The sequence below is a fragment of the Plecotus auritus genome (assembly GCF_963455305.1).
Source record: "Plecotus auritus genome assembly, chromosome: 4".
NCBI classification, from domain to species: Eukaryota; Metazoa; Chordata; class Mammalia; order Chiroptera; family Vespertilionidae; genus Plecotus; species Plecotus auritus.
This window is the reverse complement of record NC_137775.1, coordinates 135,160,918-135,173,458: the sequence shown is the minus strand read 5'-3', so window position 1 is coordinate 135,173,458 and position 12,541 is coordinate 135,160,918. Positions and strand designations below refer to the sequence as shown.

General features: G+C 41.7%; 1 protein-coding gene across 1 annotated transcript in view; it reads right to left on the bottom strand.

Moving 5' to 3' along the window:
• Positions 1 to 12,541, bottom strand: part of IFT56 (intraflagellar transport 56) — a 54,902-nt gene that overhangs the window by 39,011 nt on the left and 3,350 nt on the right. The window contains exons 3-7 of the mRNA XM_080664102.1: positions 8,827 to 8,919; positions 6,780 to 6,894; positions 3,769 to 3,818; positions 2,162 to 2,307; positions 708 to 879 (exon numbers count right to left, since the gene is read on the bottom strand). Of these exons, the coding sequence (XP_080520228.1) occupies positions 708 to 879; positions 2,162 to 2,307; positions 3,769 to 3,818; positions 6,780 to 6,894; positions 8,827 to 8,919 (576 nt within the window). The remainder of the gene's footprint in view (positions 1 to 707; positions 880 to 2,161; positions 2,308 to 3,768; positions 3,819 to 6,779; positions 6,895 to 8,826; positions 8,920 to 12,541) is intronic.

The following is a 12,541-nucleotide window of genomic DNA, read 5'->3' as shown; positions in this document are numbered from 1 at the left end:
TATTCTGCACAGTACTTATAAGGTAGCTAAGTTCTAAGTATTTATAAAACGTCTACCACTATTGATTCTTATAATAACCTTGAAGGAGACAATGAAGTGTACCAACCCAAGGAAGACAGCCAGGAATGAGAAAGGTGTATGCAAAGTAACGGCAGTTAGAGAGTATGGCGTATGGAGCAAACTCACTGGTTGGGCTGGAGAGGACAAGACTAGAGGTAGGGAAAGAACTGAAATAAGTAAGGACTAGAGCAGTGGCAAAGGAGAAAGCAGATAGACAAAAGGGATATCTAGAACACAGAACTGGTAGGAACTGGTAAATGATTAGATGGGGAATGAAGGAGAAGAGAGTGATGGATATCCTAGGATTGGATGTGATTTACATATTGCTGATACTGAACCAAAGAGCCTCAAAAATATTTTGGAGGAAGAAGTGAAAATATCTGATTTTAACATATTTGAGTTAATGTAGGGCATCTAGGAAAAGATCATCTACAATATATTAGGCATACACAGAATTTAGAAGTCAAGATTCTTTTTAGAAGATCTGATAAATATAAATATTGAAATAATTAGATTCATATAGAATCACACTGGCAATAACAAAGGGGTATTGATCAAGACTTACAGATAATAGTTTCATTAATAACCCGGGAAGCATAGGATAATTTGAACTGGAATTAAGTTAAAAAACAAATTTCCATCACTACCTCAGCTGCTTTGCCATTGTAAAGACGAAAATGATTACAGGCCTTAAGATTGAGTGCGATGGTGCTATCAGGAATTTGCTGAAGGTAAACAGCCAGAACTTCTTGAGACACATCATAGTAATCCAACTTGTAGTAACACAGAGCCACATAAACATTAAGGGCAAGGTATTCCCTATTAGATAAAAAAATTAAAGGTTAATAGAAATGCTGTCAAACTACAAAGACTTTTTTAACGGCCAAGAATAACAGCAAGGCAAAGAGGATATGAATTTGCCTTTTGAAGAAAGACGTCAAGATGTAATCAGTGCAGGATTTTTCTTTTGGTATTGTAATTTTGGATGTTTCGGTAAGTAGAAAAAAGGATGACAATTAGAGAAGCAAGTGAAAAGTTTAATTCCGCCCTAGCTGGTTTGGCTCAGTGGATAGAGCGTCGGCCTGCGGACTGGGGGGTCCCAGGTTCGATTCCGGTCAAGGGCATGTACCTTGGTTGCGGGCACATCCCCGGTGGGGAGTGTGCAGGAGGCAGCTGATCGATGTTTCTCTCTCATCGATGTTTCTAACTCTCTATCCCTTCCCCTTCCTCTCTGTAAAAAATCAATAAAATATATTTAAAAAAAAAAAAGAAAAAGAAAAGTTTAATTCCTACCTATTCATGTTAAAAAAAACTAACATCCTATTTAATAAAGAGGTAATATGCAAATTGATCCTCACACCCTTGCATCACAAGATGGCTGCCCCCAGATTGTCACAAGATGGCCAGCAGGGGAGGACAGTTGGGGGCAACCAGGCCTGCAGGGGAGGGCAGTTGGGGGTGATGGGACCAGCAGGGGAGCGGTTAGGGGGTGATCAGGCTGGCAGGCAGAGTAGTTAGGGGCAATCAGGCAGCCAGGCAGGTGAGTGGCTAGGAGCCAGCAGTCCCAGATTGTGACTAAACCGGCAGTCAGACATCCCCCAAGGGGTCCCAGATTGGAGAGGGTGCAGGCTGGGCTGAGGGACACCCCCACCCCCGGGCATGAATTTCATGCACCGGGCCTCTAGTAATTAAATAAAGGTGGAGAAACCTTGATCTAGACCAGGGGTGGGCAAACTTTTTGACTCGAGGGCCACAATGGGTTCTTAAACTGGACCGGAGGGCCGGAACAAAAGCATGGATGGAGTGTTTGTGTGAACTAATATAAATTCAAAGTAAAGGAGTGGAGGGGAGAGCAAGAGAACCCTCCACTCTTTCGGCTCCGCGGGCCGGATAGAACAGCCTAACGGGCTGGATCTGGCCCGCGGGCTGTAGTTTGCCCACGGCTGATCTAGACAATAAAGAGTTCTTACGCTCACCAGATTAGCTAACAGATTTGAACACATGGTGATACTAGATCTAAAGGACATTATATCTTTGGACAAACTAGTAACAGAAGAAACTAACAAAATGAGATTTTGAGTAGACATAAAAGGACACAGACCTGTTATCTAGCAGTATTCGCTTATAAATATCAATAGCTTCTTGGTAGTGAGATCGCATATAGTGGATTGAGGCCAAACTGAGCTGATCTTCCGTGATATCCTGAAGATTCTGATGGAAGTTCATCAACTTCTTCTCATCATTAAACTAAAATTGTAAGAGAGAAAAAGACATGTAAAGTTTCACATTAGCCCTGGCTGAGTAGCTCAGTTGGTCAGAGCATTGTACTGATATACTAAGGTTGCACATTCCATCCCCAGTCAGGGCACCTACAACAAACAATCAATGAATGCATAAATAAGTAGAACAACACATCAGTATCTCTCTGTCTCTCTCTCCCTTCCTCTCTCAAAAATTCATATTACAGTATAGTCAGAGATATCAACACCTATGTTATAGAGCAGTGGTCGGCAAACTGTGGCTCGCGAGCCACATGAGGCTCTTTGGCCCCTTGAGTGTGGCTCTTCCACAAAATACAACGGCCTGGGCGAGTCTATTTTGAAGAAGTAGCGTTAGAAGATGTTTAAGTTTAAAAAATTGGGCTCTCAAAAGAAATTTCAATCGTTGTACTGTTGATATTTGGCTCTGTTGACTAATGAGTCTGCCGACCACTGTTAGAGATTTTAACTCCTCCTCCTCCAGCCATTTTGTCTCTATGTTCTCCCTATTTCCCTTCAGTTCTTGTCTTCTCCTTTGTCTATCCTTCAGAGAAAGAATGGAAATAGCCTCTGGAAGCATAGTCTTGACAATGGAAAGCCTTTAAGTTAGAGGTCATATTACTTACTTGATCCCTCTTCCCTCATTCTCTTACCTTCTTTTTCTTTTCTATTTCTTTCTTGATATTTTCTCCCTTTCCTCATTTTCTTGTTCTCTTAATCTTTTCTTTTTTTAAAAAAAATATGTTTTTTATTGATAGTAGAGAGAGAGAAAGGGAGAGGGAAAGAGAGAGAAATATTGATGTGAGAGCAAGACATTGATTGACTGCCTCCTGTGCCCCCACTACTGGGGATCAAGCCCACAACCCGGGTATGTGCCCTGACCTAGAATGAACCAGCGACCTCTTGATGCATGGGTCAACACTCAACCACTGAACCACATCAGCCAGGCTTCTTTTTTTTTTTAAAAAAAAATTATTTTAGAGGGAAAGAGGAAGGGAGACACAAGGAGAGAGAAACAATGATTTTGCTGCTCCACTTATTTATGCATTCATTGGCTGTTTCTTGTATGTGCCCTGTCCCCCGATCCTACAGTCTTGGTGTATTGGAACAACACTCTAACCAACTGAGCTACTAGCCAGGGCCTCTTTACCCTTTTTTACATGCTGTTTACAAGAGAATTTAAAATATAAGGATACAAAGAAGTAGAAAGTAAAAGGATGTAAAGAGTCATAACACGCCAACAGTAATCAAAAAAGATCTGGTGTAGCTATATAAATATGACAAAGTAGACTTTATATGGAAAAGAGTTTTTACAGATAAAGGCAGACATTGTATTATGATCTGTGTTTCAATCCACGAGACATAACAAGAATTTCTAGTTAATTATTTCTTACCATTGTTGGTAACAAGAAAAAAAAATGTTTAATGTGTGAAATCAGAATATGAATACCTTGTGAGCCAAATGAAAGAGGAGGCGGTTTTGAAGTCGGCTTTTTGGAGCTAAAAAAAAGAAACATCCAAGCTGCTTATTAAAGAACTTAATTGCCTACGGCACTTAGTCCCATGCAGGAATGACGTGAGACTCAGATAAGTCTTCCCAAATCCTTACTTATCGGCTCCTTATCTATCTCTGCTATATAACAATACATATTATTTTAGTCTAGTTTCCACCTGTGTGACAGCATTAAGAACCAGAAGAAAAGCGTCCTAAGGCTCTGCTCTTCCCCATCACTTGTTCTACCTGATTCTATTATGGCGGACCACAGCCCACCACTGTGCTGTTCACTGAACCAAACACTGGAAATAAACAGTTATGGTCATCTCAGTACATGTAGGAATCCATTCTCATTCAGCTGTTCTTCCCAGTATGCTTTGTCATTTCCTTCTGAAATCTCTTTTTCCACAGTTATACTACCACAAGAGGCCGGTGCATGAAAATTCATGCAGTGCAGGGGGTGTCCCTCAGCCCGGTCTGCCCCCTCTCATAGTCTGGGAACCCTCAGGGGTGGAAGGCGACGCCCCTACCACACCTCTGCTGCTGCCACTGCTGGCAGCACAAGCCTTGGCCAGCCCTGATTACCTGAGCCTCAGGCGGCCCTGGGCAGCTGGGCAGCTAGGCAGCCACCATCTAAGGCTTGCCTGTGCCTCAGGCCAGCCCTGGGCGGCTGGTGGGCTGAAGGGACTGGGGAACTCCAGAGGCAGGCATGCAGAGCGGCCAGGCCCGCCTGGGGGTGGGCCCAGCCTTGTCACGCGCCTGCCACCCTGGTGGGGCTGAGGGGACTGGGCGCCACCATCTTGTGGCTGTGGACACCACCATCTCTGAGGGTGTGGCAGTCAATTAGCATATTCTCTCCTTATTGGCTGTGGGCACCGCCATCTTTGAGAGCGTGGCAGTCAATTAGCATATTCCCCCTTTATTAGATAGGATATTTTCTTAAGTGTTAGTCCAGCCTCTACTCCATAGATCTTCTAGCATGATAATCTGCTACAATGAAACAGGCAGCCAAGCAAAAAGGTTAACACCTTTCAAGTTCAAAATCCTCTGCACTCTTGGAGAATTTTCCCAATTCTTCTGTACACTCAATCCTATATCTTTTTACAGCAAAAAGTCATACTTCAATGTATAAAAAATAAAAATAGCCCTAACCGGTTTAGCTCAGTGGATAGAGCGTCGACCTGCGGACTCAAGGGTCCCGGGTTCAATTCCGGTCAAGGGCATGTACCTTGGTTGCGGGCACATACCCAGCAGGGAGTGTGCGGGAGGCAGCTGATCGATGTTTCTCTCTCATCGATGTTTCTCTCTCATTGGTGTTTCTAACTCTGTATCCCTCTCCCTTCCTCTCTGTAAAAAATCAATAAAATATATTTAAAAAATAAAAAAATAAAATAAAAAATAAAAATAGCTCTGGCCAGGTAGCTCAGTTGGTTAGTGTTGACTCAATATACGAAGGTTGCGGTTTCCATCTCTGGTCAGGGCACATATATAAGAATCAAACAATGAAGGCATAAATAAGTGGAACAACAAATTAATGTTTCTCGCTCTATATCCTTTCCCCCTCTCTCTAAAATCAATAAATAAAAATTTAGAAACAATGAAAAAATATGTATGAAAAGATATATAGCTACCTTGATCACCTTCTGTGTGTCTAACACTGTTCTAGGCACAGATAAAGCAAGTAACTTAAAGGCCCTTATAAATAATTGGGAAAAACTACATTAGTACATATGACACAATTTGGGTACAAATCAAGTAATGCTTTAAGTTCCATATTTTCCATGAATTTGAGCTGAAATTCTAAATATGTATGTCAGTTAATTCACTAAGAATTCTACCCTGGAATACATTCTTCCCTAACAAATTTATTTCTTTTTTGTTAGTTTAAATATGTTTTCATGATTTTTTTAGAGAGACAGGAAGGGAGAGAGAGAGAAACAACGTGAGAGAAAAACAATGATCGGGCCCTAACCAGTTTGGCTCAGTGGATAGAGCGTCGGCCTGCGGACTGAAGGGTCCCAGGTTCGATTCCGGTAAAGGGCATGTACCTTGGTTGCAGGCACATCCCCAGTAGGAGGTGTGCAGGAGGCAGCCGATCGATGTATCTCATCGATGTTTCTAACTCTCTATCCCTCTCCCTTCCTCTCTGTAAAAAATCAATAAAATATATTAAAAACAAACAAACAAACAACAATGATCGGCTGCCTTCTGCACAACACCGACTGGGGCTGGGGGATCGAACCCACAACTGGGTATGTGTCCTGACCAGAATCAAGCCTGCAACCTTTCGGTGCATGGGACAATGCTCAACCAACTGAGCGACACTGGCCTGGGCACAAATTTCTAAAATACATTACCTTGCCCACTTTCTCTACCTTTCTTTGAATTTAATTTGATTCATACTCTAATTCTTAATCTTTCCTCCCATATTTCCCTTTGCCCTACTCTTGTTTGCAAATTTGAGTCTAGTTCTCCAAAATGACTGTCATGACAAGTAAAGCAAAAGTAAAGAAGTATGAATTCTTCATACTGAAATTACTTGGCTTCTCACTCAGAAGCCAAAACAGCAGCTATAAAATCCACATCCATAAGAGCTTGAACAACTATCCCCCACTCCCACCAAAAGCATGAACATGTTATCATGCTGGGGCCTAAGAAAGATACCTTGCTCTTTTTCTTCCCTTATTCTTCTGCCAGAAGCTGTACCTTCTAAGAAAGGGTGGCGGGGAGCAGCACACACAACCTTGGTGTATTGGGTTGACGTTCTAACAAACTGAGCTACCCAACCAGAGCACAAACATAAATTTGCTCAAACACAATATTCTTTGAAGAGTAAAGCTATTTTTTTTTAGCTTTCTAATATCACTTGAATTTTCATCAACAGAAATAGAAATTAAATTTCTAAATCTCCTAAATGACTCTTACAATTAGTGATGAATATCAGACATTAAAGGGGCCCATTTTACCTTTGAATCCAGCAGCTTCAGCTTGCTTATACATTCCAAGAAAAAAGTAAGTACAGGCTAGATTCACCCAGACTTCAGGACTGCAATTTTCCTCTTTTGTCACATTTTCATATTCCTGAAATATGTATTAAGCAGTGATGTTATTTCGGCAATAACACAATAGATGGGCCATCCTTCTATGATGGAATAGGATTTCTTACTGAGATTGGAAAACTTCCTACTTAGGGAATCTGAATGTTCAACTATTCCCTACCTGTAAGGTTAAAAACACTGCAGCTAGCCCTAGCCCGTTTGGCTCAACGTTATAGCCTTGATCTCCTCCCAGGTTGGGGCATGTGTGGGAGGCAACCAATTGATGTGTCTCTCTCGTATGGATGTTTCTCTCTCTCTGTCTCTCCACCTCCACCTCCCTCCCTTCCACTCTCTCTAAAAATCAATGAAAAAATATCCTCGGGTGAGGGTTAACAAAAGACAAACAAACAAAATACTGCAGCTAAAACTCAATCCCACCCATGTAGGACTGTGGTCCACAGACTCTTACACTTGTTTTTTTCCCTTTTTAACAATTATATGAGCTATAAACTGCATAAAAAAAACAGTTATGAAAATATTTTATTTTTACTAACTTAAAAAGACATACAAAAGATACTTTATAAAAATGCATAGGTTCAGTTAACTTAAAATCTGATAGCATTACTACACTACAAATTTCACTTCATTCTAATTGTTCTTTGGCTTTATTTGGCTTCACATTTTTTAAAAGCCCTTTTCCCCCTTACCCACAACCTCTTTCTGAGATTCACTTTGTCAACTACACTTTTCATATACTCTTACTATTTATCAGTCTATACTAGATGCCTTTGTTTTTTCTTATTACATTTGGGTTACTCTCCTTTCTCCTACATCTTTCACAAACACTACCAGCCTCTATACTGTCCTTTTCACATCTTCTCTTTTCCTTCACCAATTTTGTTGCTTTTGTTCTTCATCTTACCACATTACCTGATCTTGGATACTTTCATTTTAGTTATGCAGGTTCTTTAAATATCCTTAGATTACACTTTGAGAGTAAGAATATGTGGGAAATGTTTAAACAATTTCATTTATGAATTAAAAATTGCTTGACAAAAGGCATCTATAATTTTATCTAGATCCATAATCTTATAGATTGTTCATTAGATTGTTCATTACAATGACCAAGAAAAACAACTTCAAAACTAAAGATAATGTAATCTTTCATATCTCTAAAAAATAACCAAACAAAAGAAAAATGAACTTCTTTTTAGGAAAGACTCATAAAAACTTTTCTATTAAAAAATGGTTTGTTTTTCCTTTCCTGAAGACTTACTTAAGAAATAGTAATGTGTTTTTTTTTTAATTTATTTTTTTAATTGTTTGAAGTATTACAAATAGTAGTACATATGTCTCCTTTTTTTTTTCCCCCACTGACCTCCCCCTGGCCTCCCCTTCCCCCCAGTACATGCCTTTACCTGCCCCCCCCACCATCCAGTGTCTTGTATCCATTAGTTATGCTTATATGCATGCGTACAAGTCCTTCGGTTGATCTCTTACAGCTCCCCCCCCCTCAACCTCCCCTGGCTTCCCGCTGTAGTTTGACAGTCTGTTCAATGCTTCTTTGCCTCTGTATCTATTTTTTCCCCCATTTCTTTCCTTTAAAAAATCTTGCCTCTGCAGACTAGAAATAAACATATAATAACAAAAAAACGTTTGAGTCCCAATTTCAATGTCCAAGAAATAGTAATGTTAATGTGTTGTACAATCTCACTAATTCATATCTAAAAGCAAAAGGAAACAAGATATATACACATACTTGAACATATAAAGAATTCTGAAGCAACTCATCAAAAAAGAGCCAATGGCTGCCTCCAATAACAAAGAAGTAGAACTGGGAACAGCTTTATTTATTTTTTTTTTTACTTTGTACCCTTCTATATTGTTTGAATTTTATCATAAGCATGTATTATTATAATACAAAGCTTAATAACATTTTCAAAGCCCTTGTGTTATAAATTTTCTTTTTACTAACCTCCAAAGCTCTCTTATAGTCACCCAGGTGAAAAGCACAGTATCCAATCCACAAATTAGTATCCTCTTCTTGTTCCCCAACATGACGTTTGAACTTCAGGTTAAAATTTCATGGAAAAAAAAAAATCACAGAAAAACTTTTTAAAGTAACCCCTTTTTTTAAAAAAAAAAATGCTACATTAAATTACTGACAAATAATAAAAATCATAAGTAATAGAAACAAATGAATATCTAATTTAATTAAATCGATACCTATATAACTCAGCACAATTACCTTCTAATTGTTACAGAAATTGATATTTTAAAACACTTCACGTTTATTTTTCTGCATTTGCTGACACCTCACTCCAGAAAGTATTTAAGCATTATCTTCATAACAATTCTGAGTGATATATAAAAACATAATAATTATGTGAAACATTTAATTCAAAATGATTGAAAGTAGATAGATGAAGCAATAAGAACCAGGCCATACAGCCAGTAGGTGTGGAGGCAGGGACTTAAAGTCATGTTTGACTCCAAATCCCATGTTCTCACCCTCCATGCTCTACCACATTCAGCTTCATGGTTCAAACCTGCCTCATTAGTATACATATATATTTACTCATCCTATCTAATAGAGAGGGAATATGCTAATTGACCCTCACACCATTGCAAAGATGATGGCACCCACAGCCAATAAGGAGGGAATATGCTAATTGACTGTCCCACCCATAAAGATGGAGGCGCCCAGTCCCCTCAGCCCCTCCTGCCTCCAGAGTCCCCCAGTCCCCTCAGCCCCCCAGGGCCACCCGAGGCTCAGGTAACCAGGGCCGGTCTAGGCTTGCACTGCCGGCAGTGGCAGCAGCAGAGGTGTGATGGGCATCGCCTTCCCCTGATCGCCGGGTCGCCTCCTGCCCCTGAGGGCTCCTGGACTGTGAGAAGGGGCAGGCTGGGCTGAGGGGATCCCCCCCCCCCCCAGTGCATGAATTTTCATGCACCAGGCCTCTAGTAAGTTATAACAGTTCACTGAGGACAAGTCACTAAATCACTCTCTGACCTGAACAGGCTTACCAGGACCTATGAGAGTTAAGGATGTTCAGAAGATTGGCTTCATATGTCCACTAGGAACAAATATTTATGAATTCTTCAGTCAACAATAGAAAAGTCCTATGTTGGAGGAAAGGACTGAACCCTGAAGAAGGAGTCTGAACTACCTTGGTAAGGTGAGAGGTTTTCACTCCACAGGTTGATAAATCAAAAACATGGCTGAGGTCGTGGTCAGGATTTACACCAAGGTTTCCAGTTTGATATCTATTCAGGGCACATATAAGAATCAACCAATGGCCCTAGCCGGTTTGGCTCGGTGGATAGAGCGTTGGCCTGTGGACTGAAGGGTCCCCGGTTCGATTCCGGTCAAGGGCATGTACCTTGGGGAGAAACCAAGATGGCGGCATAGGTAAACACCTAAACTGCTGCCTCGCACAACAATTTCAAAACTACAACTAAAAGACAGAACGGACACCATCCAGAACCACAGGAAAGCAGGCTGAGTGAAAATTCTACAACTAGAAGGAAGGAGAAAAGCTCACAGAGAATTGGAGGTACGGCAAAGGGGCTTTGTGCGCGCAGAGAGGAAGGGCGGCTGAGAGCTTGGCTGACTTCCTCTGGCGGAAGGGGGAAGGAAGCCTCGGACCGCGAGCTGGGAAAGGCAGAAGTCTGAAGGCGCACACGGGCCAGTGCGCACAAAGGCTGCGGAGGTAGCCATAGGCTTTCCCTAGTGAAAGGGAGTCAGAGGATCCTGACTGAGCCCCAGTTCTGACTGCAGTGAACCCCGGTTCCAGGCGAGCCCCTGGGGACCCACGCTCTTGTAGGGGGGAGTCTGGACTCTCGGGCGGAGACTCAGGAGCCGGGGAAGGCGGAGGACTGAAAGTGTGCACATGCGCCGCGCCAGTGCGCACAAAGGCTGCGGGGGTTGCCACAGGCTTTCCCTAGTGGAGGGGAGTCAGAGGATTCTGACTGCACCGAGCCCCAGTTCTGACTGCAGTGAACCCCAGTTCCAGGCGAGCCCCTGGGGACCCACGCTCTTGTGGGGGGAGTCTGGACTCTCAGGCGGAGACTCGAGCTGGGGAAGGCGGAGGACTGAAAGCGCACATGCGCGCAGGGGCGGGGCTGACAGGAAGCCAAGACTGAGACTCCACCCCATCCAAGCTGAGCACAGAGGCTATTGCAATTTGGCAAGTCTAATCCTATAAGGCTGTCTCCAGCACCGGGCTTCTCCCAGCATAGACACAGCGGATCCTTACAGCCAACTGGCCCGGAGGTCAATTCTTCCCAGTGATACCAACAACAATAAAGACTTAATTACAACAAGGCTGTACACACAGTCCACAAAGGGGTGCACCAAGAGTGTCCACCTCAGGTTAACTGGGGAAGCAGACCCACTGGGCCATATTGGAAACCTAGCACAAATATCTACCTTACCAACTCAGGGATCCAGTGAAAATGCGGGGTCAAAGAATCAGATCACAAACGAAAGAAATGGAGGAAAACAAACGACTGGATATAGAATTCAAAACCACCGTTATAAGACTTTTTAAGAATATCCTAGAAAAGGCCGATAAATATAACGAGACCCTCGAAGATATGAAAAAGGACCAACTAGAAATTAAACATACACTGACTGAAATAAAAAATATTATACAGAGACCCAGAAACAGAATAGAGGAACACAAGAATCAAGTCAAAGAATTGAAATACAAAGAAGCAAAAAACACTCAACCGAAAAAGCAAAAAGCCAAAAAAAAAATCCAAAAAGTTGAAGATAATGTAAGAAGACTCTGGGACAACTTCAAGCGTACCAACATCAGAATTATGGGGGTGCCAGAAGAAGAGAGAGAGCAAGATACTGAAAACCTATTTGAAGAAATAATGACCGAAAACTTCCCCCACCTGGTGAAAGAAATAGACTTACAAGTCCAGGAAGCCCACAGAACCCCAAACAAAAGGAATCCAAAGAGGACCACACCAAGACACATCATAATTAAAATGCCAAGAGCAAAAGACAAAGAGAGAATATTAAAAGCAGCAAGAGAAAAACAGTTAGTTACCTACAAGGGAGCACCCATACGACTGTCAGCTGACTTCTCAACAGAAACTATGCAGGCCAGACGGGAGTGGCAAGAAATTTTCAATGTGATGAATAGCAAGAACCTACAACCAAGATTACTCTACCCAGCAAAGCTATCATTCAGAATTGAAGGGCAGATAAAGAGCTTCACAGATAAGAAAAAGCTGAAGGAGTTCATCACCACCAAACCAGTACTATATGAAATGCTGAAAGGTATTCTTAAAGAAGAGGAAGAAGAAAAAAGTAAAGAGAAAAAATTATGAACAACAAATACATATCTATCAACAAGCCAACCTAAAAATCAAGTGAATTAAAAACCTGAGGAGCAGAATAATCTGGTGAATATAATAGAATCAGGGGCATAGAAAGGGAGTGGGCTGATAATTCTCAGGGGGAAAGGGGTATGGGGGGGTTCATGAAGAGAATGGACAAAAATCATACACCTATGGATGAGGACAGTGGGGGGGAGGTAAGGGCAGAAGGTGGGGTGGGAAAGGGGTGGAGGGGAGCTATGGGGGGAAAAAGGAGAAATAATTGTAATAATCTGAATAAAGATTTATTTAAAAAAAAAAAAAAAAGGGCATGTACCTTGGTTGCGGGCACATCC